The sequence below is a fragment of the Geotrypetes seraphini genome, chromosome 3, assembly GCF_902459505.1.
Source record: "Geotrypetes seraphini chromosome 3, aGeoSer1.1, whole genome shotgun sequence".
NCBI classification, from domain to species: Eukaryota; Metazoa; Chordata; class Amphibia; order Gymnophiona; family Dermophiidae; genus Geotrypetes; species Geotrypetes seraphini.
The window spans coordinates 15208249-15233022 of record NC_047086.1 but is presented as its reverse complement, the minus strand read 5'-3'; the positions used below and the strand labels follow the sequence as shown (position 1 = coordinate 15233022).

At 41.6% G+C, this 24774-nt stretch overlaps 1 protein-coding gene across 4 annotated transcripts in view; it reads right to left on the bottom strand.

Annotated features, from left to right (window-relative positions):
• Positions 1-24774, bottom strand: part of HACE1 (HECT domain and ankyrin repeat containing E3 ubiquitin protein ligase 1) — a 293187-nt gene that overhangs the window by 128417 nt on the left and 139996 nt on the right. For all 4 annotated transcript variants that reach the window (XM_033937256.1, XM_033937255.1, XM_033937257.1 and 1 more), the window contains one exon: positions 22023-22173. In XM_033937256.1, the coding sequence (XP_033793147.1) occupies positions 22023-22173 (151 nt within the window). The remainder of the gene's footprint in view (positions 1-22022; positions 22174-24774) is intronic.

Genomic DNA, 24774 nt, shown 5'->3' with positions numbered 1-24774 from the left:
CACTCTTAGAAACAGCTGCATAGAGGTGGCTTAATAATAGCTGCATAGAGGTGGCTTACGTAGTCTGGGGGACCCACCCAAACCCCCCAAAATAGCTATTATTAAAGATATGTTAGATGACATGGGCTGTGTGAGCTGTTGGGATACAGCTTTGTTACTGCAAATACTTTATGGTTTCTCTAATTCTCCGAGGAAGAGATTGTGAAACGAGCTCGTCAGAATCAGAATGAGTCTAATGCAAGTTGCCTGACATTATCAAGATAAGTGATTTTTACACTTTTGATATTTATATATTATCAATCCAAGTTTGCACAGCATGATTTTTGCACATCAATTAAGGGTGGTGGAGGTTGGCCAGTGATTGAAATTGTTGTCCTCATTAGTTGAATGGCCAGTGGGCTGGCATGTGAAAATGGACACATGATCTGAGGCTTTCCTCCTTCCACAAGAGATAATTGACATATTTTTCCAGTCTTACATCTACAGTTTTATGATTTTGTTTTGATTTTTGTAACCTTTGGTTGTTAATTTTTTTATTCTCAGTAGTATCAACACTTGGAAGATTGATCCTATCATCATCTCCATAGTTCTTTTGAGATATCCCTAAATAGTTAAAAAGGATGCTTATATGAACTTTAAAGTGTGGCTGATAACACCGACCGATCTTGTGGGACCCTCTGACCCATTACCAACCAATCTGACTGAACTACACTTCTCTGCCTACTTGACAAACAAGACTGAATCCATTCATCTGGTATTTAACATTTCAAGTGCCCTACTGCACTTAGCCACAGAACTCCAAAACCTAAAAGGAAAAAAAAATCTTTAACATACAGTAAAAAGGTCAGTTAACATGGGAAATAAAACAATATAGTCCTACTCCATTTTGGCCAGAAGAGGGCACCATACAGCAAGCAAAATTCAGCAGCTTAATAACTGTAGAGGACAAATATCAACTAGAAAGGGGGGGGGGGGAACCCATCATCCTTAGATAAAAACAAAACCAGTATTACATCAATTACTCAAAAATAGATTCATCATAAAAAATAATTAGATCTTTTTTCCAATAACAAAAGGATTTTGCAAAATCCTGCTAAGCGGTTTTCAGTTTGCTGTTCTCGTTTTGAAATCCCTTCTGTACAGATTACATCACTGCTGCCGTCCAAGATCAATCACTGTTCCATCTCTGAGGAGCTTCTAATCCAAGCGTGAGTGCAGAAAGTTTGTGGTATCAGAAGGTGAACAGCTAGTTCTATACTCATGGCCCAGCTAAAGTTTTGCTCCACATAGCTTCAGTAGCTGGGGAGATGAGGGGGTAGGGACAGAGCTTGGTTTGGGTGACCCTCTCAAGCACGATTTAATGCAAAACTGTCCCCAGCCACTCCAATACATTTCAGGTTGCAGCTTATTCATTGCCTTCGGATTCTGTGATGTTCATATGCTGCCAGCACCAAGTTCCTGAATTCAGCCCTACAGTAGCAATGTCTCAGGGTGAGGAAGGATCTATACTTCTACTAAGACTAAGGGCTCCTTTACAAAGGTGCGTTAGGGCCTTAACGCGCAGAATAGTGCGCGCTAAAATGCCCCTTGCGCTAGCCGCTACTGCTTCCTCTTGAGCAGGCAGTAGTTTTATGGCTAGCGCACCTTCGTAAAAGGAGCACTAAATATCTTAATAAAAAAATTTGGCCCATGATTTAGCCTGTGTTTTAGATTTTGGCCCCTTATGAGTTTGACACCCCTGATAGCTAATAAAATTAATCACTTCTCTCCCTTCCCCACACATGGTTCAGCATCTCCCCTTTCTTTCAATCTCCTCTCCCTCCCAAGTTTTCTAGAAGGAAATGTCAGCCACCTGTGACCTGCTCTGTAACTTTCCTTCTGACCTGTCCCACCCCCTGTGATTCAATTTCCTGTTTCCCAGGTGTGGGGCACGTCAAAGGAAAAGTTCCAGAGCAGGTCACCGGCAGCACTGCTACTGCCATCTCTACAAGGCATGTTTTAAAATTTACCAGGGGATTGAAAGAGAGAAGGAGATGCCAAACCCCAGGTGGGGGGAGAGGAAGAGAGCAGAGGGAGAGATGCCAGACAGTGCATGGAGGAACAGGGAGAGAAAGAGATACTGTAAAATGGGATGGAGAGGGAGTGATGTTGGACTACAGATGAAGGGAAGATGGAAGAGAGAGCAGGAACAATGTTGGACCTGGAGGTGGAGGGGAGGGAAAAGAAAGAGTGATACTGGACATGGGCAACGAACAACAAGTTGAAACTGAATGCCACCAAGACCAAAGCCATTGGTTTCCGCACCGCACAACAGAACATCATATCTAATCTCACTCTTTCATCAGGCATCACTATCACAATGGAAAAATCCACCAAGGTACTCGGCTGCATCTTAGATGACTCTCACAATGGAACCACAAATCTCTAACCTTCAGATAAAGACCATCTACACTATGCGTCAACTGCGACTCACAAAACCATACTTCCACCCACATCACTTTGCTCTGATCGTTCAGATGATGGTTTTACTTTAACTGGACTATTGCAACTCCGTCTACCTTGGCATCAACACTACTCTTATCCACAAACTGCAGCCCATCCAGAACACAGCCGTTAGACTAATCTACAAATTAAAAAAATATGATTCAATCACAACCTTCATCAGGCAACTACACTGGATGCCAATATCATCACAAATAATTTTCAAAACTTCATGTATTCTACACCAGATTCTATACGGAAACTCAGCAGCCCCTCTCATCCAACTGTTTTCTACTGTTTGGTCGACATCAAGAAGAATCCTTAACAGAATTCAACTAAACCTGCCGTCCACAAAATACCTCCACTACAAGCGAATTTTCCACTCTATGCTAACTTATCTGGGTGTAAAAACCTGGAATGACTACCAGAAGCAATCAGGAAAGAGACAAATTACACCGCATTCAGGAAAAACCTGAAGATCCACCTCTGTGACATTTAACTGTTTCAGCTTCTGTATTGCACCCCCTACTTCTAGGCCCCTCCCCTTGCTTCTCCATGCTCCCCCCCTCCTACTACTTCCCCACTTCCTCTTTGATCTGTCGCCTTGAGTTTGTATAGGTTTGTGCGACTCACAAATGGAAGATTAGATTAGATTAGAGAGATATAGCGGGGGAGTGATTACATCATCACCCAAGATGGCCTACTAAAGGCTAGGCTCTGCATGCCTCGAAGCTTCAAGGATGTATCATTATAGTTTGCAGTGAATGAAAGCATTACCCAACTGCATTAAAAACTCATACTACAAAGCACTCATTAAAACCATCGGCCATGGGATAAAGCCTCGCCATGGCCTGAGCACATTTCAGGGGACCTTCCAGATTGTAGATCAAAAACAATGTATATAGGATAAAGAGAGATCAATCATAAATCCACAAACTATAGTTTTTCTTACATACAAGATTCCAGTGACTTTTTGAATAAATTGAGGATGATCACTGAGGTGAATGATATCACATATATGGCCACATTAAATGTAAAATCCTTATATACAGTAATTCCACAGAACGAAGCTCTTCAAGTGATTAAATGTGAGTTAGATAAAGGAATGGGAGATCGGAGAGTCCCGACTGAGGTCATTCTGTGGTTAAGTGAAGTGGTCATGAAGAACAATTTTTTCATATATGAAGGTCAATTCTATAAACAAATATCAGGCGTAGCCATGGGGGCCACCATGGCGCCCTCAATGGTGAATTTATATATGAAAGCTTTTGAAGAACAGTGGATACAACAGAATAATTTTTCAGACCATATCAAGTTGTGGGTACGATTCATAGATGATGTTTTTCTATTATGGGTGGGTTCAGAACAGCGTTTGGATGAATTTCATGAGTGGCTTAACAATAGGCATTCAGCTATTCAATTTAGTATGGTAAAGCACACATCACTAATATCTTTTTTAGATCTAGATATTTTAAAGACAGATACTTGATTTGAGACTAAGGTCCATCACAAATCCACAGATAGAAACTTTTTTGCACTATACTAGTTGTCATCCAGGTAAATTGTAAGATAGTCTCCCAATTTCACAGTTCCTTTGATATAGAAGGAATTGTTCCACTTTAGAAAATTACAAAACTCAGGCTAAAGAGCTAAAATGTAAGTTGCAACAATGAGGATACCCAGAACGAGTATTGAAGGGTGCCTATACAAGAGCCAGATATGCAAACAGGGAATTTTTATTAGAAAGGAAACCTAAACAAAAAGAGGAATGGTGCCCTACTTGTGTACTAACCTTTGGAGGAGGAATAGGAGAGATGACAAAAATAATTAAAAAGCATTGGTTAATTGTTCAGTTACAACCACTGTTTGCAGCGATAACTTTAAGGGTAGCCTATAGTCGCCAAAGGAAATATTATGTCCATCCGACACTGCTATTAGAATCAATTCAACAGATGTGCATGCGGGACATACAAAATGTGGTAAATGTAAGACCTGTTAGACAACAGTAGAAGTACTAGGTCACTTTCTCCATCCTCAAACAGGGGTAAGATGGCGTTTAAAACACAGAACTTCATGCAATACTTTGTATGTGGTTTATGCTATAGTCTGTCCATGTTTGAAATTATACATAGGACAGACCATTCGATCTTTTCGGTCCAGGATTGGGGAACATCGGAGTAGTTTGGCATGTAGAAGACTTGAGGAACCTTTGGTCCAACATTATTTGTCAGCGAATCATGTCTGTACAGAATTTCAGTGTATGGTCCTGGATCATGTGCCACTTACAACCAGAGGAGGAGATAGGCGATCCTCATGCAGAAAGAACAGGAATGGATTTTCCATTTGGACACCGAAGAGCCCAAAGGATTAAATGCTAAAGTAGAGTGGCACATATTTTTTTGACTTTGAAATGAACAATTTTTTTGACTTTGAAATGAACAACTTTATGGCTAATGACATTTTAACACAGTGATCATCAGTTTCCCATTCAAAGAATAGGAGATGCAAGCCCTTTCGGACCATTGGATGTTGCAATCAGGCTCCTCCCATGTGATGTCATATGTTAGTAGTATAAAACTGGGCAGTTCAAAGCGGCGGCCATCTTTGCCATTTTGAGCGTTCATACATTCGCCGAGTAAGTAGAAGTACGGAGAGGAGTATTCTGGCATTGGTCTTACTCTAATAGCGCTGTGTTTTGCATTATTTTCACAGGAGTCCACTGCCCTGACGCAGCTATACAGCAAAACGCCAGCTAGCTTTACGTTGGCAGGAACGGACCACAGCAAAGAAAACAGAAGCTGAGAGATATAAGAATTCATAAGAACTCCCTGCCTAATTGAAGCTAAGTTTATTATCAGTTTTTTTGAGAGTTTTTTTTGATATACATTATCTTAAAATTAGGCAGGAGGGGGAGAGTGCCGATGAGGTTAGTTCCCTATCTAGTGCTGTTGTATAGTTAATCACTGACAATGCACGGGGATCTGAGGCCTCTCCTCTATAAAGAACTTTAAATGTGTGATCAATGGAGATAAGTCTGATATGAGAAAACTTCATCACTGTTTCTAATTAAGAATTTGAAAATTGAATAAAAGGGAGGTATTTTTGTGGACCTTCCAGATTGTCCCAGATATCTGAAAAGATTATCAGGAAAACAGGCAAAATTGTGGCCTCTGGTCACTCATGAGAGAACATTCAGCAGTAACCAGATGATCTGACTGCAGCTTCAATTCTTGCAGAAATTCAAAAATTAAATCCATAAGGTGTGCAGGCTTGAAAAATCTACGTACTGTGGGGTCGTCCGTCAAATTATGGGTCCCACATGGATCTGGATAGTGGAAATCCGCAAGGTTTGCAACATCCTTGGCCGCCGTAGTATCGCCCAGTGAAAGCATAGGAATCGAAAGCGTGCCCACCGCAACTGCGAGCACCACCATCTTACACTCCGGAGGGGAAATACTCTGGTCCAGCAGAGCAGAGTCCCTGAAACTGGCCCAGAAGCTGGAGGAAGGCAGAGACCTTTTAACTAAGTATGCCTAATAAAGCCTATTCACAAAATCCAATTTGGAATGCTTGGAAGACTTATGAAGTTTTTCACCGGATTCACGCTTGCATTTCGCCGAAACGCCACTATCACACTCCCCAGGGCCCCCAGATGCCAATTTCGCAGGAGTTGGGGCAGAAGGCACTTTGAAGGACCTCCCCAGAAGTAGAAAGCACCGCATCTGGGTGAACCTCGCCCCCTTTTGCAGGCTGCAGCGCACGTGGAACATGGCTACACATCAGACAGCCATCCACCAGAAATGAGGCATGAACCTATCCCATCCCCCCAAATCAGATGTTCTCCAACAGTCTGCGATCTCCCACTGCAAGGATGTCCCCGCAGGGAACCTCCACAGCACGAGGGTGAAACCGCGAAAAAAATTACTGAAAAAAAAAAAAAAAAAGAAAAATCACAAAAAGAAACACGAGCAGTACAGATAAGCTCCTATAGCCTGGCCTGTAGGAATTTGGACTGGAGTCCAGAGGAGCATTCTCAGTGGTAAGGTATGAGAAGGAGGGGGTAAAAGCTTCAAATGTTTGAGGCTTCCTACAGAACCCTGGTGGAAGAAAGTAAACAACCCACTAGTCTGGGAATAAAGTGGAATTGTACAAGAACAGAGATTTACACCAGAGATCTCGTTGTGGAAATTACTGTGGGTCCCAATGGGAATTTTGACGCCCAGTTAGATCATGTTAACCCCTTCTTAAGAGCCATATTGAACACCTGGTTTAAATTTAGGCGCCAAATGTTTCCAGACTGGTTATATTTTGCCCAAACGCCCATCCCTTAGTGACAGAGCTTGTTCCAGAAGGAGAAGAGCCACCAATGAGTATATGCAGGATTACGTACCTTAGGTTAATTATGGAATGACTTCCAGGTGAGACCCTTTGAGCATCTGCAGGATGAATTCAGATTATTTGGGAGAGATTCATATTTTTACACTCAGCTTCACTCTTTTTTTTTTAATATAAAAGGGTGTTTTTTGACCTCAGTCTGGAAAAGGCCGTTTGCACTGGCAAAGGAAGAGGTGGCATATCACGTTTATGTCAAGCACTATTACTTTGAGAGGTCCCCATATAGGGCACAATGGGATAGAGAACTAGGGGCCATAAATCACAAGATGCATTGGGAGAAAATGTATAAGCTTTGATTCAAATTAATACTTTTTTATTTAATTATTTACATACCACTTATATCCTAAGTGGTTTTAGATTCAGGTACTTTATCATATTTCCCTGTCTCGGCAGGCTCAAACTCTATCTAGTGTACCTAGGGCAATATACTTCTATTAATACTTATCACTTATATAGAGCTGTACATTTTGACATTAATAGACGGTCCCTGATCTGAAGAGCTTACAATCTAACTTAGACATGACATAGAGGATAGGGCAGGGGTAGGCAATTCCAGTCCTCGAGAGCCAGAGCCAGGTCAGGTTTTCAGGATATCCACAATAAATATGCATGAGATAGATTTGCATCTCAAGGAGGCAGTGCATGCAAATCCATCTCATACATATTCATGGTGGATATCCTGAAAACCTGACCTGGCACCGGCTCTCGAGGACCGGAATTGCCAATCTTGGGATAGGAGATGGATACAAAGTGTACAATAGATGGTACTATACTCCCATATAAACAATACAAGATCTATGAACAGGCTCTGAACTGTGTTGGCGCCAGTGGGGGCATAAGGGAGACCTTCCGGCATGTCTGGTTATAAAACTTTATTGGCATAAGGTAGGACAACTTCTGCTTAGCAAAGCACACAAACATCGTTCTTTAAAAGACCTATATATTTAAGTTTCAAGTTCAAGTTTCAAGTTTATTGACTTTTAATATACCGACCATCAACATGTATCTGGCCGGTTTACAATAAAAATTTTAAAAATAAATAAATATTTAAAAAATAATAAAAGTGCACACCAAGGACATTGACTAGACAGACTTGAAGGTGAGGGAAAGTAAGAAGGATGGGGGGAGAGTTACATGTTAGAAGAAGAAAGGAGACAGAGGGAAGAGGGTAAAACATGGGGTGGGTTCGCTTTATTGAAGCGGTTGGCTGAATATGAGAAAAAGAAAAAGAAGAAGAATGAAAGAAAGAGAAGAGAAAAAAAAAAAAAGAGGGAAAATCTAAACGCAGGAAAAGGCATCGCTAAATAAGAAAGTCTTCAGGCTTATCTTAAATTTATCAAGTTGTTGTTCGAATCGGAGTGGCTTTGGCAGAGCATTCCACAAAGTTGGAGCTACTACTGCAAAGTTTATTTTCCTAGTGTAAAAGAAATCTTTTATAGAAGGAATTGACAAGAGTTTCTGATCGGCTGACCTCAGTAGACGTATTGAGCATTGTGGGATGAGGAGCTTATCTAGGTATAAAGGCAGGTGAGAAAGTCTGATTTTAAAGGTGAGCAGAATGGTTTTATAAGTGATACGGTGTGTAATGGGGAGCCAGTGTGCTTCCTTCAAAAGAGGGGTAACATGGTCAAATTTGCCAGTTTTATAGATGAGTTTTATTGCTGTGTTTTGAATTAATTGTAAGCGTCGAATTTCTTTTTGAGAGAGTCCGTTATAAAGAGAGTTACAATAATCAAGGTGAGAAATAACTAGGGAATGAATTAGAATTTTGATTGCATCTGTCTCTAGAATCGAAGTTAGAGAACGAATAAAGCGAAGTTTGAAGAAGCAAATTTTTGCAACCGAGCTGATGTGATCGTGGAAAGATATAGCAACTTGGGGATGGGAGGAAGAGGTTGGTTTTTTTGTTTTTAATTCTTTATCGATTTAATCATTTGTATCTTCATAATTAGTTATGTAAACCTCTGTGAACTTCATGGAGGTACTGGCGGTATATGAATAAAGATTGTATTGTATTTACTGCTACAGTGCTGTTTGTTGAATGCCTCAGTGCCCAGCTTAGCAGCCTTTCTATTTACAGCAGCACTCGCAGCTAATTGGAAGTGTGGCATGGTGTCTGATCTGTAACGGGTTAGAAATAAAATGGACTTCCTGCAACTAATGTCACAACTGACTGCTAAGAACATATCATAAAATATGGGACATACATATAACCTGGAGACACCATAAGAACTAATTAGCACAGATACCCGTGGAGGGAAGATAGCGATAAGATCTTCTTAAACACAGAGTTTTTGTTTTGGTCCTGGGGATTAAGGGAAGGAAAGTATATTATGAGAAAGCTGGTTACTGTTAGTTGCATATGTAAAGATGTAATTGGTTAATGTCTCTCTTGTTTAGCTGATCAACTTGTGCATTATGAACAAAAAACTGATAAAAAAAAAAAGATATAGCAACTTGGGGATGGGAGGAAGAGGTTGGTTTTTTTTTAATTCTTTATTCATTTTCAAAACTACAATTGTGCATTCCAGCACAATAAACTTAATAGAAATAATGACAAGACTTATTTTCCCAATTGAACAACTCATAAAAATACCTGTAAACAACCTATCTATACCTCTTAACCAGTGCTAAAACATGTCCCTCTCCCCCCTCCCCGGATGTGTATGTTTTCCTCATTTACATAAATCAATCAATCCTTACAATATTTAGTTAATGGTTCCCAAACTTCCATAAATGTTTTATAATAACCCTTCTGAATGGCCACAAACTTTTCCATTTTAAAGACATAACATAGGGATTCCCACCAGAATGAATAATTTCATCTGTCCCAATTTTTCCAATTCTTTAAAATAAGCTGCATGTCAACCCCCGTCATTATAAACAAAGGTTTGTTATTTTTTGCCAAAATTTGACTTTTTGCCCTCATAGATGTTCCAAATAAAATAAAAGAGTTTGTTCTTTAATTGCAAGAAATGGCGTGGAAGCCGTGTTAGTCCACTCTTAAAGATAATAATTGCATAATTAATTGTGATTAAGCATTTAAATTGAAATACAGCCTTAATTGAAATCCCTGAATGCAAAATCAGGATAAAGCAAAGTCTACAGACGAGAGCAGCCTGATTTTCTTAAGTCCTGTGCTTTTTGAAGTGATTTTCTAGGATAAACTTTCAGAAATTCCAGAATGTGTACTACCCTAACAGCAAATGGACCAAAAGAAATAAAAAGGGGAGTTAAGGGGGGGGGGGAGACCTCATTCTGTTCTTCTTCAATTAAACTACAGAGCAAATGATCTAACGCCCATCCCTCTGCCACCTGGCTCGCGAGCCATCCGATATTTCAGTCACAGCAAATCCTCCTTCCCACCTAGAAAGTCATCAGGTACATAACATGAGGAAGGTACACGGATGCGTCAATTGTCTCCTCCAACCACATGACTGCAATTAAGAGCAGGGGTGAGAGGGAACGATGCCCACGTTTTGCAATTTTCTTAAAAGGATTATCAATGTGTGCTGCCCTTCATTGCTGCCAAATACCAAATCATCTTCTGTGTGTTTTGTTATGGGAACTCTTTTTTTTCACCCCCTGAAGGAAAACAGTAGTGGCCCGTCAAAAATATTATTCACTTTCCAGTCATGTGAGCTTTGTGCAGTGAGAAAACAACAAGGAAAAGTGAAAATACGGATAAACCAGTATGACTCCAGATTGAGGACTGGCATCCTGACAACTCTCCTTCAGCAAAACATTTCATGGAACTTGGCGACTCGGCGACCCTCTAATGTAGATTTATGACGACTGACAGGTCGGAAGGACTGAAAGCAGAGGCAATCCCAAGGTTTTGCTAAAAAGAGAAATGACTGCTAGATAAACAAGCTTAGCCCACGAAGAAGATAACATTCAGTAGTTCCTACAGATGCTTTTTTTTTTTTCTTTTTAAAGCAGGCCTCTGTTTGAGCTCTATTTCAGCTCAGAACTAGCTAGTTTAAGATAGCTTGCGGCCTGGGATAGCTTTCTTTATGTACGTATTTAATCTGTTCTGTATTACCTTACATTTATATACATTCATTTCTTTTTGATTGGCCAGTAACAGAGTTTTCAGATAATTTGTTGCTATGTTGATCCCAGTAAAAACAGGAGATACTGGGACGAATATAGCTACAAAAATACGTCATTTCAGTTTGTTAGTGACATATCTATTTCTAGTCACTGCAGAGTAAAACTGGATTAAGCAGCTTGGGCTGATTCTCTCCTGAATGAACTGAACCTACTGGTACTATGGCTCCGTACTGAATCTCGCCAACTTGCGTTCTGCGTGCCACTGTTACTGTTATTGTAATCCCCCTTCCCCAGTGAGAGACCTTCGGAATGCCAGCTCAATTCTCACATCAAAAACAAATGGAGAAACGGCTCAAGGAATTCCTTCCAACTCCTTTGTATGCATATATAATCTGGGTTCGTAGTCGAAAACGCGCAGGACAATCGAGCGGCGACAATACCGAGCGGACAAACGTGTGCAGGACATCAGCGCGCCGGACTTAAACTTAATTTTAAAGTGCTCCGAGTGGGGGTTTGGGGAGGGAACCCCCCACAGTTAAGCTAGTACTGTTTGTGCTGCTGTTGGGTGGGGGTATTGGGGGGGAACCCCCCCCATTATAGAGGGAAGAGGCGTTTTTCCCTTTTTTTAGGGAATTTCTTCTGTAATGTGTGTGGGGGTTCCCCCCCCACACTCCCCCTCAACGGCAGCGGCAACAGTACTAACTTAAGTAGGGGGCGTCCCCCCACACCCTCCCCACACCTCCCCCTCGGAGCACTTTAAAATTAAGTTTAAGTCCTGTGCGCTGATGTCCTGCGTGCGATTGTCTGCTCGGTATTGTCGGCACTCGATTGTCTCGTGCGCTTTTGTCTCGTCAGCATAACGTGAGGTGTGCGTGTCTCTCTATTTTCTTGTTCATACAATCAAGCTATTGCACTGTTTGATTATCCAAGGTAGCTTAAACTATTTAAACCCACAAATTAGCTAGAATGCTTTTTCCAGCTAGACCCTCAGCGCCACCACTCAGAACTCAATATTTCTCATAGTTCTAAGCTTTACGTGTCTCTTTGTAATAGATCCAGTGACGAAGACACACGTAAAGCTTAGAACTATGAGAAATATTGAGTTCTGAGTGGTGGCGCTGAGGGTCTAGCTAGAAAAAGCATTCTAACTAATTTGTGGGTTTGCTTGTTCATCTGCATGTGTTTGTACCTTGGTGTGGGTGTGCGCGTGTTAACCATTATACTCCAATATAAACCTAGATTTTGGGGCCCAAAAATGGGGGTCTGGCTTTATATTCGAGTCTCCCAGCAGTGTCCCTTCTTTTTCTTCTCCTTCTACTACGCCAGCACCACCGAACTGCTGACCTTCAGTGGCCGCACACCTGTGCAATGGCGCAGCGAGGATGAGCGGCGGTGCCCCTCCCCCACACACATCCCTTCCCCTGTACCTTTTTAACTTCGGCGCGAGCAGCCACCAACTTGCTGCCCAAATCAGCTTCGGCGCTCTCACATGGGCAGCAAGTTGGCGCCCCCCCCCACCCCTCGCCTGCACCCTTCCTATGCCAGTGCACTCGTGCCCTCGAACTAGCAGCATTCCCTTCCTCTTCCCCACAACCCAGACAAGGATCGATTAACCTCCCTTCCAAAACCACCAAAAAGACCCCCCCCCCAGGCCTACTGTGTTTTACGATACCACTCGCAAATCCATTTTTTCAGTCATTGCCCCCTCTCTGTGGAATGCCCTTCCATTAGATCTTCGATTAGAGAACTCTCTTGAAAAATTTTAAGCCAAACTTAAAACATGTATTTGACGACTTCATTGTAATTATTTTCGCTGCTTGTCCAGCTCTTCTTGTTGTAAACCGCCTCGAACTACTATGGCTTTGGCGGTATATAAGCATAAAATTATTATTATTATTATTAAAGATGACTATACTCTTTAGTCCCAGCTCTTGCTTCTAAAACCCTTAATTCTCGTGAAGCCCTGAAACACCAAAACGCTTCTCTTGAAGCGAACCCCACCCTAATGTATCACCATTCTCCCTTTACCTCCCTTTTTTTTTATTAGTTTTACACTTTTTCCTCCATATTTGCAGTGGATGAGGGCGGAACATAGCAGCGAATATGGAAAAACCACAAATAACTTTTTATATGTTATTTGCGTTTTTTTGTAAAAGTTAGCGTTTTTAGTATTGAAACTGCTAATAACGTTTCAACAGTTATTCACGGTTTTGGGTAACATCCACTATTATTACTATTGAAATTCACAATTTGGGGGGAATAACAATATTTACTGCACAACAATACATTACTATAAGTACAGTACAGTAATAATCTCAGAGCTTATGGCAGGTAAGCAGCGATTCCCAGCGATCCACAGCGATTTTAAGCCTCATAGCAGGCAAGCAGCGATTCACAGATAATTTTGGGGCTTATGGCAGGTAAGCAGCGATTCCCAGCGATCCCCAGTGATTTTCAGGGTACAGTAATAGCGATTTTCTCCATGCATGCTGGGAAGCAGCATTTCTCTCTAAGGATACTGGGAAGCAGCAATTTTCAAGGTGAAAATTTGAACCAGAGATTTTGTCGGAAAAAGCATGTAAGCAGCGATTTTCAGAGTGAATGTTGGTAAGTGCTAAACTTTTTTACTGGTACAGTAAAGAAAAAGAACTTTACTCATGATGCAATTTTGGGGGGCAGAGTCAGCATGCGAGAAATTGTGAATAAGCGAAACCGTGAGTACCGAAATCATGAATACGAAGGGAGAAGTGTACTTTGATGTATTTCAAAACTTCCCCTCCCCTACTTTCCTTTTGTTCCATGTACGTCAATGTGAACTCATCTAGTATTTTTAATATTTGATAAGATATTGCTTTTAACTCACCTTTTTTTATTTCTTTTTTAATCTCATTATATTGTACACCATTTAGACACTTGTTTTGATAGATGGTATATCAAAAATAAAGAAACCTAAAATTTGCTTCCTAGGTGGTCTAGTGGCGTGTTGGAGCAGGAGCAATTCCCACTCACTTCTGTCCATGCTCTCTCTGCTATGAAAATGGCTGTTGAGACTTCCAGGAATATGTTCTGGAAAATCAGACTGAGTTTTTATATAAGTAGCACTTGCAAATCATGATGTAATTGTTATGCAAACCAATTGAGCCATGCGAATGAGAATTTGCAGTATATAAATATATAATGAGTTTGGAGCGGAGGGAGTTTGTGGAGTGGTGAGAGAGGGCGTGGGAGTGGAGGCTAGTTTATAGAATAATGGAACAGTTGTAGGGGAGTGGTAGATTTTAGGGGTTGGTTAGAGTGTGGTTCAGCAGTTACAAAGGAGTTTTTCAGGACTGTGAAGTAATTACCGGGGGGGGAAGGGGGATAGATTTTGAGGACAGGACAGTTTGAAAGGTAGGAAATACCCAAACTCAGCTGATAAAAAGCCTCTATGAAAATCAAGAAGCTGCAGTGAGAACTGAATATGACAACGCAGATTGGTTTCCAATAATACAAGGATGCAAAAGTAACCAGTTCACACTATGTATAGCAGCAAAACAGGAGCTTTACGTCACTGTTTTTTTCGAATTCAACGCCATTGTTCATCATCATATGGTTCTTGATATGTGAGACATTATATAATTTGGACCCCTGAGGAAAAAGTGTTTTTTGAAACACGGACCATGTCGGGTCTTGCCTTCTTATCACAAAGAACCATTCTTTGGCAAACAGCATTTTATTGACTCCAATAAAGTTCCTGTGTTTTGTACATCGTTTTGCAGTATTCTTTTTGGTTTTGTTCTTCAAACCAATATCAGCTACATGAATCCACAAAGGTACCATTTGTAAGAGATACAATAACTTAGGTAAGAGAACTATCTTGATAAGTGCAACACGCCCCAGAAAGGAAATAGGGAAGGCCTTCCAGCGTTGACAAAGATTTAATAGAAGCCAATTTATCCTCAATGTTGCGCTTATACACTACCAAGGGGTCAAAATGCAAATAGATCCCCAGGTACTTTAACCTGCCCTTCTACCAAGCCAGGGTCCGCTCAGGCTGCACATCACTGAGAGACCTCCAAAGCCTCAGATTTATCAAAGTCGATTCACAACCTGGAAAAAGACCCAAAACGCTGAATCATAGCAACCAGCTGCCTAGTGCCCTCAAAAAAACAAGCATTATCATCAGCAAAAAGATTAATCTTAAACTCCTGAGACCCCACTAGGATCCCTCGCAGTGACTGCCAGAGGCTCTAGAGAGAGCACAAATAATAAGAGAACAAAGGGCATCCCTGGCAAGTGCCCCTCTCCAGCTAAAAAGAAGAGGTAAGGTCCCCATTAACCAGAATTTGGACAGTAGTCTTATCGTATAGAGCTTGAATCCCAGTTAAGAAGCTACCCATGATTCCAAACCGAGGAAGAACCCAGAATAAATAATCTATAAGAATCTTGTCAAACACTTTCTCAGCATCTAAGCTGACTAGGATGGCTTCCCCCTGTTGACTGCTACCACCTTGTAACACCGTCTAGACCACACATGTCAAACAAAAGGCCCGGGGGCCAAATACCGCCCGCCTGGCCGTTTTATGTGGCCCTCGGCGACTGTGTCGCATCTAAGTGCCTGACTGTGCAGCCCCGGTGCCAGTGGTGCTCCAAGCTCCTCACCATGCTGCCTCAGTACCCATTTGTAGGCAGAAGGACCCAGTCCCAGTGTAAAACCTAAATTGGAGCAGGGCGTTCCACAGAAGAGCCTGATCGCGCCACAGGTGTCTCAGGGTGAGGAAGGATCTATAATTCTACTAAGACTAAGTATCTTAATAGAAAATTTAGCCCTTGACTTAGCCTGTGTTTTAGATTTTGGCCCCTTATGTGATTGAGTTTGACACCCCTGGCCTAAACCAACAAAACATTGGCAGAAGCATAACGGCTTAGTACAAAGCCAGCCTGATCGAGATGATGAAGGAAGGGCAGAAGTTTACCCAGCCTGGCAGACAAAATCGCAGCAAATAACTTAATATCTTGATTGAGCAGTGAAATAGAGCGGTACGACCCCAACTGTTCCTTATCCCTGCCTGGTTTGGGTAACACTACGATAGTAGCATGGGGCAGTCTATGACTGGGCAGCCCAGTAGTGTAACATGCTTTACATAAAACTTGAAAAGGGCCCAGTATCCTAGTATTCAAGATTTTATAATACCCGGGACCAAGTCTGTCAGGACCCGGTGCTTTGCCAACTTCAAGGCTTCTATTGCCTGCTGTATCTCCACACCTGTGATAGGAGAGTTTAAGGAGTCACGTTGATCTTGAGTTAAAAAGGGAAGCCCTAGATGTTGGAAAAAGGATGCCCTTTCCTCAATGTCACATGTCCTCTGTCATACAGTGTTTGGTAGAACTGGACAAATTGATGTTGTATCTCCACGACTCCAGAGGCCACCTGTCCCCTCGGTGTTTTTATGCGAGTAATTAGCCTCCAGATGATGAACTAGGGAGGTCAACAACTTCCCAGCCTTATGGCTCCATCTATGCAGTTTATATTTATAGAGCTGAATGTCGCGCTGGTTGCGCTAAGCACCTTATTGATTTGCCTCTTAAGAGAAAAATGCCGTTGGTGGGCTGCATTCAATTCCCTCCAGCTAAGCGTAAATCTTGAGCCAGCTCTAAAAGCCTCTGATCTTGCTCTTTGTGTTTGAGAGCCATATATTTAATAATCTTCACCTGCAAAACAGCTTTACTTGCCTCCCAGTAAAGGGATTGTTGTCAGTCACATAATATTCCAATTGCTGCCCACGATAAGTGTAAAAGTCCTTATCTAAATACAAAGTAGGATTCATATGCCTTTTACTAAAGACATCTTCTTGCAGGGGGTCCCCTTATTCAGCCAAACCAGGGGAAGATCAGAGACCATCCCATCCTCAATAGCAGCTCTGCGCACCCCAGAGAACATATAGGACTGCACTAGCACATAAGCCAAACAACTATAAATCTTGTGGGCCTGGGAATAGTAAGTAAAATCAAGATTATCATGGTGCAACATTCTCCACACATCTAACAACTCCAGTTGCTGGACAACAAAATTAACTCTCTTATCCCGGCTCCCTTTCTGCCTAGGTTTGGGGGGTTTAATGTCTATTAGGGAGTCTGCAGTTCTATTAAAATCACTACCCAATCCTAGTTGGTAATCCTGCAAAGGCATGAGAGCAGCCACTAACATGGAAAATAATTTGTGGGAGTAAACATTAGGAGCGTACACTGAGCAGAAAGCATAATTGTGACCCACAGATTCCCCCACCCAGATAACAAATTTGCTCTCTGGGTCCTGAATAACTTTATGCATTAAACAGGGTTTACTTTTATAAAAAAAAAAAGAATTGTGACACCCTCCCTCCCCGGCATTATAGGATGCGTGAACTAGCTCCCCTAATTCAGTCTATGTGCAGTTTATTATGTTCCTTGGAATTTAAGTGGGTCTCCTCTAACAGCTGTACATCAGTTTTCAATTTCTTACAATGTGAGAATTTTAGAGCGCTTTATGGAGGAATGGAGCCCATCTACATTCAATGACGCTACTTGGAACTTACCCATTCTCAAGGGACTTGCACAGAAACATCAGAAGGTGCGTATACTTAAGAGCGCTGCTGTCGGCCTCCCAGCTGAGCCAACGCAACTCATAAGGAAAATATACGGCAGTGAAAAATAAGGTCCCAGAAACTCTCCCAATTACCCACCCCACCAACTACCCCTCCCCCCCAAGAAAAGAGCCTCCACCCCCTCCTATTCCATATCCCCGTCCCATCCCAAAAACGGTAAACCCCAAATCCCCATCACCTCCATATTACCTTCCATACACATCATCCCCACACACAGCATCAACCACACCACCAGCCCCATCTTAATACATTGAGTCTCACATCCCACCCCCGTCACACTAATTCAAAAGCAACAATAATTCTAGAACCCCCCAGCGAAACATTGCAATAATAGTGAAAACAGGAAACTAACTTCATAGAATGCCTTTGCAAGATATGAGATACATAATACAAGACAGCCCCCAGCTCACCCTGGGCAACTGACTGTCCAGTGAGCCAAGGAGCCTCCATATCCATTGCCAAGTCACTCACAGTGCTCCAAATAACTACAACAAGGTCACAAAACAAAATCAACAATGCTATATTCAGTTCAACTGCATCAATTAGTCCTCTTAGCCACCCCAAAAAACAAAACAGAAAGAATCAAAATCATAGCATCATATATTGGGGTGCAAAAAATAATTGTGTCAAGAAATAGGCAGAAAAAGAAAAAAATATATATAAAGCAGCCTAATCAGACTATATCACAGTCTCTCATGTCTCTCGGTGAAGACCTGCAGTCAAGAAGGGGAAGGAATGCTCTCCAAAAAAACACCAAAGTTCTTCTGGTTTAGTCGCAGTGAAAGATTGATTGTTATGTGTGGCACGAACTTTGGCAGGGTATTGAAGAGTGAACTTAATACCTTTAGAGAACAATTGTGAACACAATGGCATCATAGCCCTTCATTGCTCAGCTACCTTCTGGGAGAAATCTTGAAAAAGCAAAATCTATGCTCCAAAGAGTGCAATTTTTTAAACAGATCCAAAAGTTTGGCTTTAACAGCATAGCTATGGAACCATGCCAGCACCGCACGGGGTTTAGCCCCAGAACCATGCTCACGTCACTGACCCACATGGCATATGCACTCTACTATGACTGGACTCACACTGCCAGGTAGGCCCAAAGCTTGGGGAAGCCAGGCCTCAACAAAAGTGAGCAGTCTTTAACATTCTCCGGAAAGCCAATGATTCTGATGTTTTTAGGGCAGCTTCTATTTTCCTGGTCCTCCTCCCAATCCATGAGAAGAACCAGAATGTGTCTTCAAATCACTGAGCCCATCTGGCACGAGGAAGTATAAGGAGCATCCAACAAAGTCCTCATCTGGGGTACTGGAACAGGTTTAAGCATCCCGAAGACCAAGAGGTGCTGTAGAATATCGCAGACCCTAAACTCTGTTGCTGGAGACTTGCCGGAGTCCAGAAACCAAGCCGGAGGCAGGCAATGTAAGATTAACAAATGACTGATGAAAGTCGAATCCACACTGAGAAAATAGTAGAAGATACCCTGCGATTGAGGAAGCCACGCCCACCCTAGCTGACATCGGCACTTTTTATTCTAATTTTTTTGTGTGTGACTTAGCCATTGCACAGGAACTTGAGGACGCCTAGAATTGGAACCGTGGTAATTGAGGCGTAGTCCTATAAATGTCTCGAGGAAAATAAAAAAATAGCAATTTGGGGTGTGGGGAGGTGGGGAACCTGAACCCTACCCACAGAAACTGTGAAAAATGGGTTTTAAAATGTTATCCAACCTACCCCCAAAGTTCCCAAAGGAAACAATGGAGTTACTCACAGAGTCTGGTGCCTTCTGCCTGTCAGTGTATTTCTTTATAATGTCACTGGGGTACTAATAGTTAAATATTAGTGGAAGTCAGAAAAATATTAGAGTTCAAATAAAAGAACTGTCTTCTCATTCAAATTGGTAACCAAACTTCAGGATTGCAACCGTCACGTTTGAAAGTCACTCAGAGGTATAGAGTTCTTCAAGAAGAGAATTGCGCCCTCTAGTGATGAACCAAAGTATATTTTTCAGTCGTTGCAACTTTATTAGTTCTGGTTACGCTCCAAGTTTGATTACAAAAGTAAATAAATAAATAAATGTCTTTACAGTCTTTCAAACACTTGTATGAAAATACTTTGTTTTTTCTTATCTTTACAAATCTTTTCAAATGAACATCGCTCTGTGAGAAAATTGAGAGCAGCTTGATAATTCAGTTTATAACAGATTTGGGGTCTCTACGTGGCCCCGTTTCGATTCCTTCTTCAGGAGACCCTATTGTATGTAAATTGAAAAACCTTTTCAATGCTGATAGAATGCTTCAAGTTTGCGATGTGGTAACATCGTCAAAAGAACGCTGTCGGTGCTGTGAATTTAAACTGTCAGAGAAAACATAGCATCAGCTGTCTGGTTTAAAAGCATTCTATCAGCATTGAAAAGGTTTTTCAATTTACATACGGATGTAGCGGTATATAAGAAATAAATTACATTACATTACATTACTGTTTGCAGAAATTGAAACTGATTTTACCACAAAGGGGAGTGCACATTTGTTCTAAAAAGATGTGAATTCCTACGATACCCAGACTGCGGGTTGGGATTGAACACCTAGCGTATGGAATCTGTAAGGGACGTAACAAAATTAAAGTTCATACCCTTAACCCACAAGGTTCCCTATCTTAGAAGGAAAGCTCGATACAGATTAAAATTGGGGAAAATTCACCCTCCACCTCTGAATTTTTGAGACTGCGATTTCACAAGTGAAATATGGGGGAGGTTTATTGCTTCAAAAGATGCTCAATCTTATGAAGAGTTTAAAAGGAAAGGTATAGGTCAGTTTTTCTCAACTCAGTCCTGGAGTACCCCCTTGCCAGTCAGGTTTTCAGGAAATCCACAATGAATATGCATAGAAAAGATTTGCATACAGTGGAAACAATGTATGCAAACCAATCTCATGCCTATTCATTGTGCATATCCTGAAAACCCAACTGGCAAGGTGGTACTCCAGAACCAACTTGAGAAACTCTGGTATAGGTAATAGGCTTAATATGTAAGTGATCTTGAGGGTGATCATTATCTTAGAGCATAAACAAAAATAGCATTACTAGATCAGACCAATGGTCCATCAAGCCCAGTAGCCCATTCTCACGGTGGCCAATCCTGGTCACTAGTACCTGGCCAAAACCCCAAAGAGTAGCAACATTCCATGCTACCAATCCAGGGCAAGCAGATGCTTCCCCCATGTCTTAATAACAGACTATGGACTTTTCCTCCAGGAATTTGTCCAAACCTTTCTTAAAACCAGCTACACTATTGGCTTTTACCACAACCTCTGACAACGCGTTCCACAGCTTAACTATTCTCTGAGTGAAAAATATTTCCTCCAATTGGTTTTAAAAGTATTTCCCTGCAATTTCATCGAGTGTCCCCTAGTCTTTGTAATTTTTGACAGAGTGAAAAATTGATCTACTTGTACCCGTTCCACTCCACTCAGGATTTTGTAGACTTCAATCATATCTCCCCTCAGCTGTCTCTTTTCCAAGCTGAAGAGCCCTAACCTTTTCAGTCTTTCCTCATACGAGAGGAGTTCCATCCCCTTTATCATCTTGGTTGCTCTTCTTTGAACCTTTTCTAGTGCCGCTATATCTTTCTTGAGATAAGGAGACCAGAATTGAACACAATATTCCTGGTGATAGTGTTGAGAAGGCCCCACCATGACAGCTGGAGACCTTGTAACCAATTATTGTTGAACCTTAAGAAGAAGCATATTCAGAGTCAAATATGGGACTCTCCTGCCCTCCCCCCAAAAAACTCTTCCAAACATGACACCTGTGAGAGAGTCTATCGAACACTACCACTTCCCCTTTAGAACACTCCTCACAGTGTCAGGACCACCTTAAAACCTCTAGTCCCACCCAAGGGGGCCATGATATAGGAGGACCTTGAGAAAGAAGGGCATGATCCAGAAACCAAAGCTAGGTTAAGGAAACCCAGAGGGAAGCAATGATGCTCACTGCTAATACCTCCATCCAAAACTGAGAAATTGCAACCATTAGGTTCGAATGCACCGAAGATGCTGTTAGTTGCTCCCCACCTGACCCTTAATAGTCACCCTTCACCTTCTTTTGTGGGGAGACAGCAATAGAGATGCATACTGAATCTAGCAAACAATGCAAAGCCGTTGAGTACTATATGTCTAGTGTCAAGCTTTCAATTAGTTATCAGCCACTACACATCAGGATATGTCTGAAGATGTTAGATCCTTTATTCAGCACAATTGAACAAAACAGCCAGGAGCCATTAAATTATTGAACATGAAATAACACTAAGATATCATGAGCTGTTTTTCTGGTTCTGATTACATCCTTTTAATTGCACCAGGTTTTGGGGTAGGTATCTTTTAACTAAGTATATCTCAGGAGGATTTGGATTACTGGGCGCTGGCTGTGATTAATCTGTAGCTTCTTACAAACATCCTGTGCTCTTCTCACCTTGAATGCCTGACTTCGGGGCGTCTTGTTCCCGTTGTATCCCATGTCATTTCCATTAGTGGGTGAGGATGGGCCGAGGCGGAACACGTGGCAAAACATGCGAACAATCCTGAGAAGACTTTTCATCTGAGCTTCGTAGCTGCTCGACAAGCTTGAGGAGAAGAGAGAAGGGAAATGTTAATTGCCCAGGGCGCAGCTGGTAATATATGAACCATTTCACACATTACCCATTCTAATTTTTCAGGGCCCGATCTTCAGCCGGCAGCCATCGGTGTTTGGCTGCCCACTGCCAGTGCTAAACCTGGACATTCAATGCCAGGCAATGTCCAGGCACCAGCACTAGATTTCCGGGTTTGCGAAGCCAGCTAACCCATAGCCGGTTAAGCGCTATACTCAGCAGTTAACCAGCTATAGGTTACCACAAAGATAGGATCAACTTTTATGTGGTCCTACTTAGGCGGTTAACCTGGAGGGTTAAGTTCCGAATATCAGCACTTAACTGGCGAAGTGCTGAGTTTGCTCAAAACAGCTGATTTTCAATTTGGTACTAACCAGTTAAATGCCGCTGAAAATGACTGATTAACCCCAAACAGACAATTTAACCGGCCAGGAGCCATTTCTGGCTGGTTAAATCAATCCCTCACTCTTTTACTGAGTCAAGCACTGTTTCAGAGCATCTTGGGCCTTCAAACATTTAAAAATATGTATTTAGGTAGACCTCCCATTTGGGCAGTAGCCTGCGCTGTATCACGGGCCAGAGAATAAGGTGAAATCAGCAGGATTTAAAAACTGTTTGGATAATTTCCTAAAACAAAAGCCCATAAGCCATTATTGAGAAGATTTGAGGAAATCCACTGTTACTCCTAGGATAAGAAGCATAAAATCTGTTTTACTCCTCGGGATCTTGCCAGGTACTTGTGATCTGGAATGGCCACTGTTGGAAACAGGAAGCTGGGCTTGATGGACCTTTGGTCTATCCCAGTTCGGCAATCCATGAAAATATATATTATAACATTTAAAAGAAATAATATTTAGGGATCTACTCCAGGTTCTTTACCAGGGGTGTCAAAGAGCTTGGTCCCCTGGACAGGGTATATTGTTCCTTGATCCCTGCAAAGGGCACGTTAACTGACTCTGGAGTAGATTTCTCTTTCTTGGGGTTAGTTTACTCTCTGTATTTTGGAGTTTACTGTACAATCCCTGGCTAGTTTCTCAGTCTGGGGTATTTTGGTTATGCCTGCTCTAAATACTTGCTTGTGTTATGAATAATTCTTTACTGTTCCCTGCTAATGGCACAGTTTGGTACTGTTTGAGCTATAATGGATTTCTGGATGCCCTTATACAGGAACATATGTTCTCATGGGTGGGGTGGGGAAGGGTTCAAGTTATGATTAGGAGCTGTGTGTTTAGTGAGACATAAAAACTGTTAGATTTTTGTACAACTTGAATTGTTTATTGAACTTTGCATGCCAATGAAAAAGACTGAAACATAAAACAAATAAGAGTTAATGTTTTTCACTCTTGATCCCTGGAAATCAGCTATGAGAAACAGAACTACTTTGGGGAATCTGTCAGTATTTGGCCACTGTCAAACAGGATGCGCAGCTCGATGAACCTTGACCTGACTCAGCATGGCTTTTCTTATACACCTCAAATGTTATGATGATGTGAATGAATGAGATCCAGTGGGAGTGAGAGGGGGTTTGAAACACGGCTATGGAAAAGAGGAAGAAATTTCAGAGACAGCAACTAGGAAGAGACAATTTAGATTAATAATTGGCTGCATCAGTACATGAAGAGAATAACTTTTCTCTTTGGTGTCAGATACTGCTTAGTAGGGATAGACCTTTATGTTTGTGAGTGATATTGCTGAAGGGTTAGAAGGAAAAGTGTGCCTTTTTGCAGATGATACCAAGATTTGTAACAGAGTAGACACCGAAGAGGGAGTGGAAAAAAAGGAAAAAGGATCTGCAAAAGTTAGAGGAATGGTCCAATGCCTGGCAACTAAAATTCAATGCAAAGAAATGCAGAGTAATGCATTTGGGGATTAATAATCGGAAGGAACTGTATATGCTGGGAGGAGAGAAGCTGATATGCACGGACGGGGAGAGGGACCTTGGGGTGATAGTGTCTAAAGATCTAAAGGCGAAAAAACAGTGTGACAAGGCAGTGGCTGCTGCCAGAAGGATTCTGGGCTGTATAAAGAGAGGCGTAGTCAGTAGAAGGAAGAAGGTGTTGATGCCCCTAGTACAGACCATTGGTGAGACTCCATTTGGAGTATTGTGTTCAGTTTTGGAGACCGTATCTGTCGAAGGACGTACGTAAGAAGACTTGAAGCGCTCCAGAGGAGGGAGACGAAAATGATAGGAGGCTTGTGCCAGAAGACGTATGAGGAGAGACTGGAAGACCTAAATATGTATACCCTAGAGCAGTGATGGCTAACCTTTTTGAGCCCGAGTGCCCAAACTGCCGCACAAAACCAAAGAATTTCCTCAAAGTGCCAGCACGTCAATTAAACCTTAATAACAAGATTTTAGTATCTAAAAACTCTTTATAAAGTTGCCTGAACTATGTAACATCATTTTTAAAGGTTGGAATCTTTGTATTGTCAGAGAATCAATTTGATTCACAATCCTTTGGTTTTCATTTCAATTTATTGGCAATTTATAATGTTTTAATGATTTCATTCAATTTAATGAATTTAGGAAGAATTTGATTCAGTTACACAATATATTTTAAATGTATTATTCAC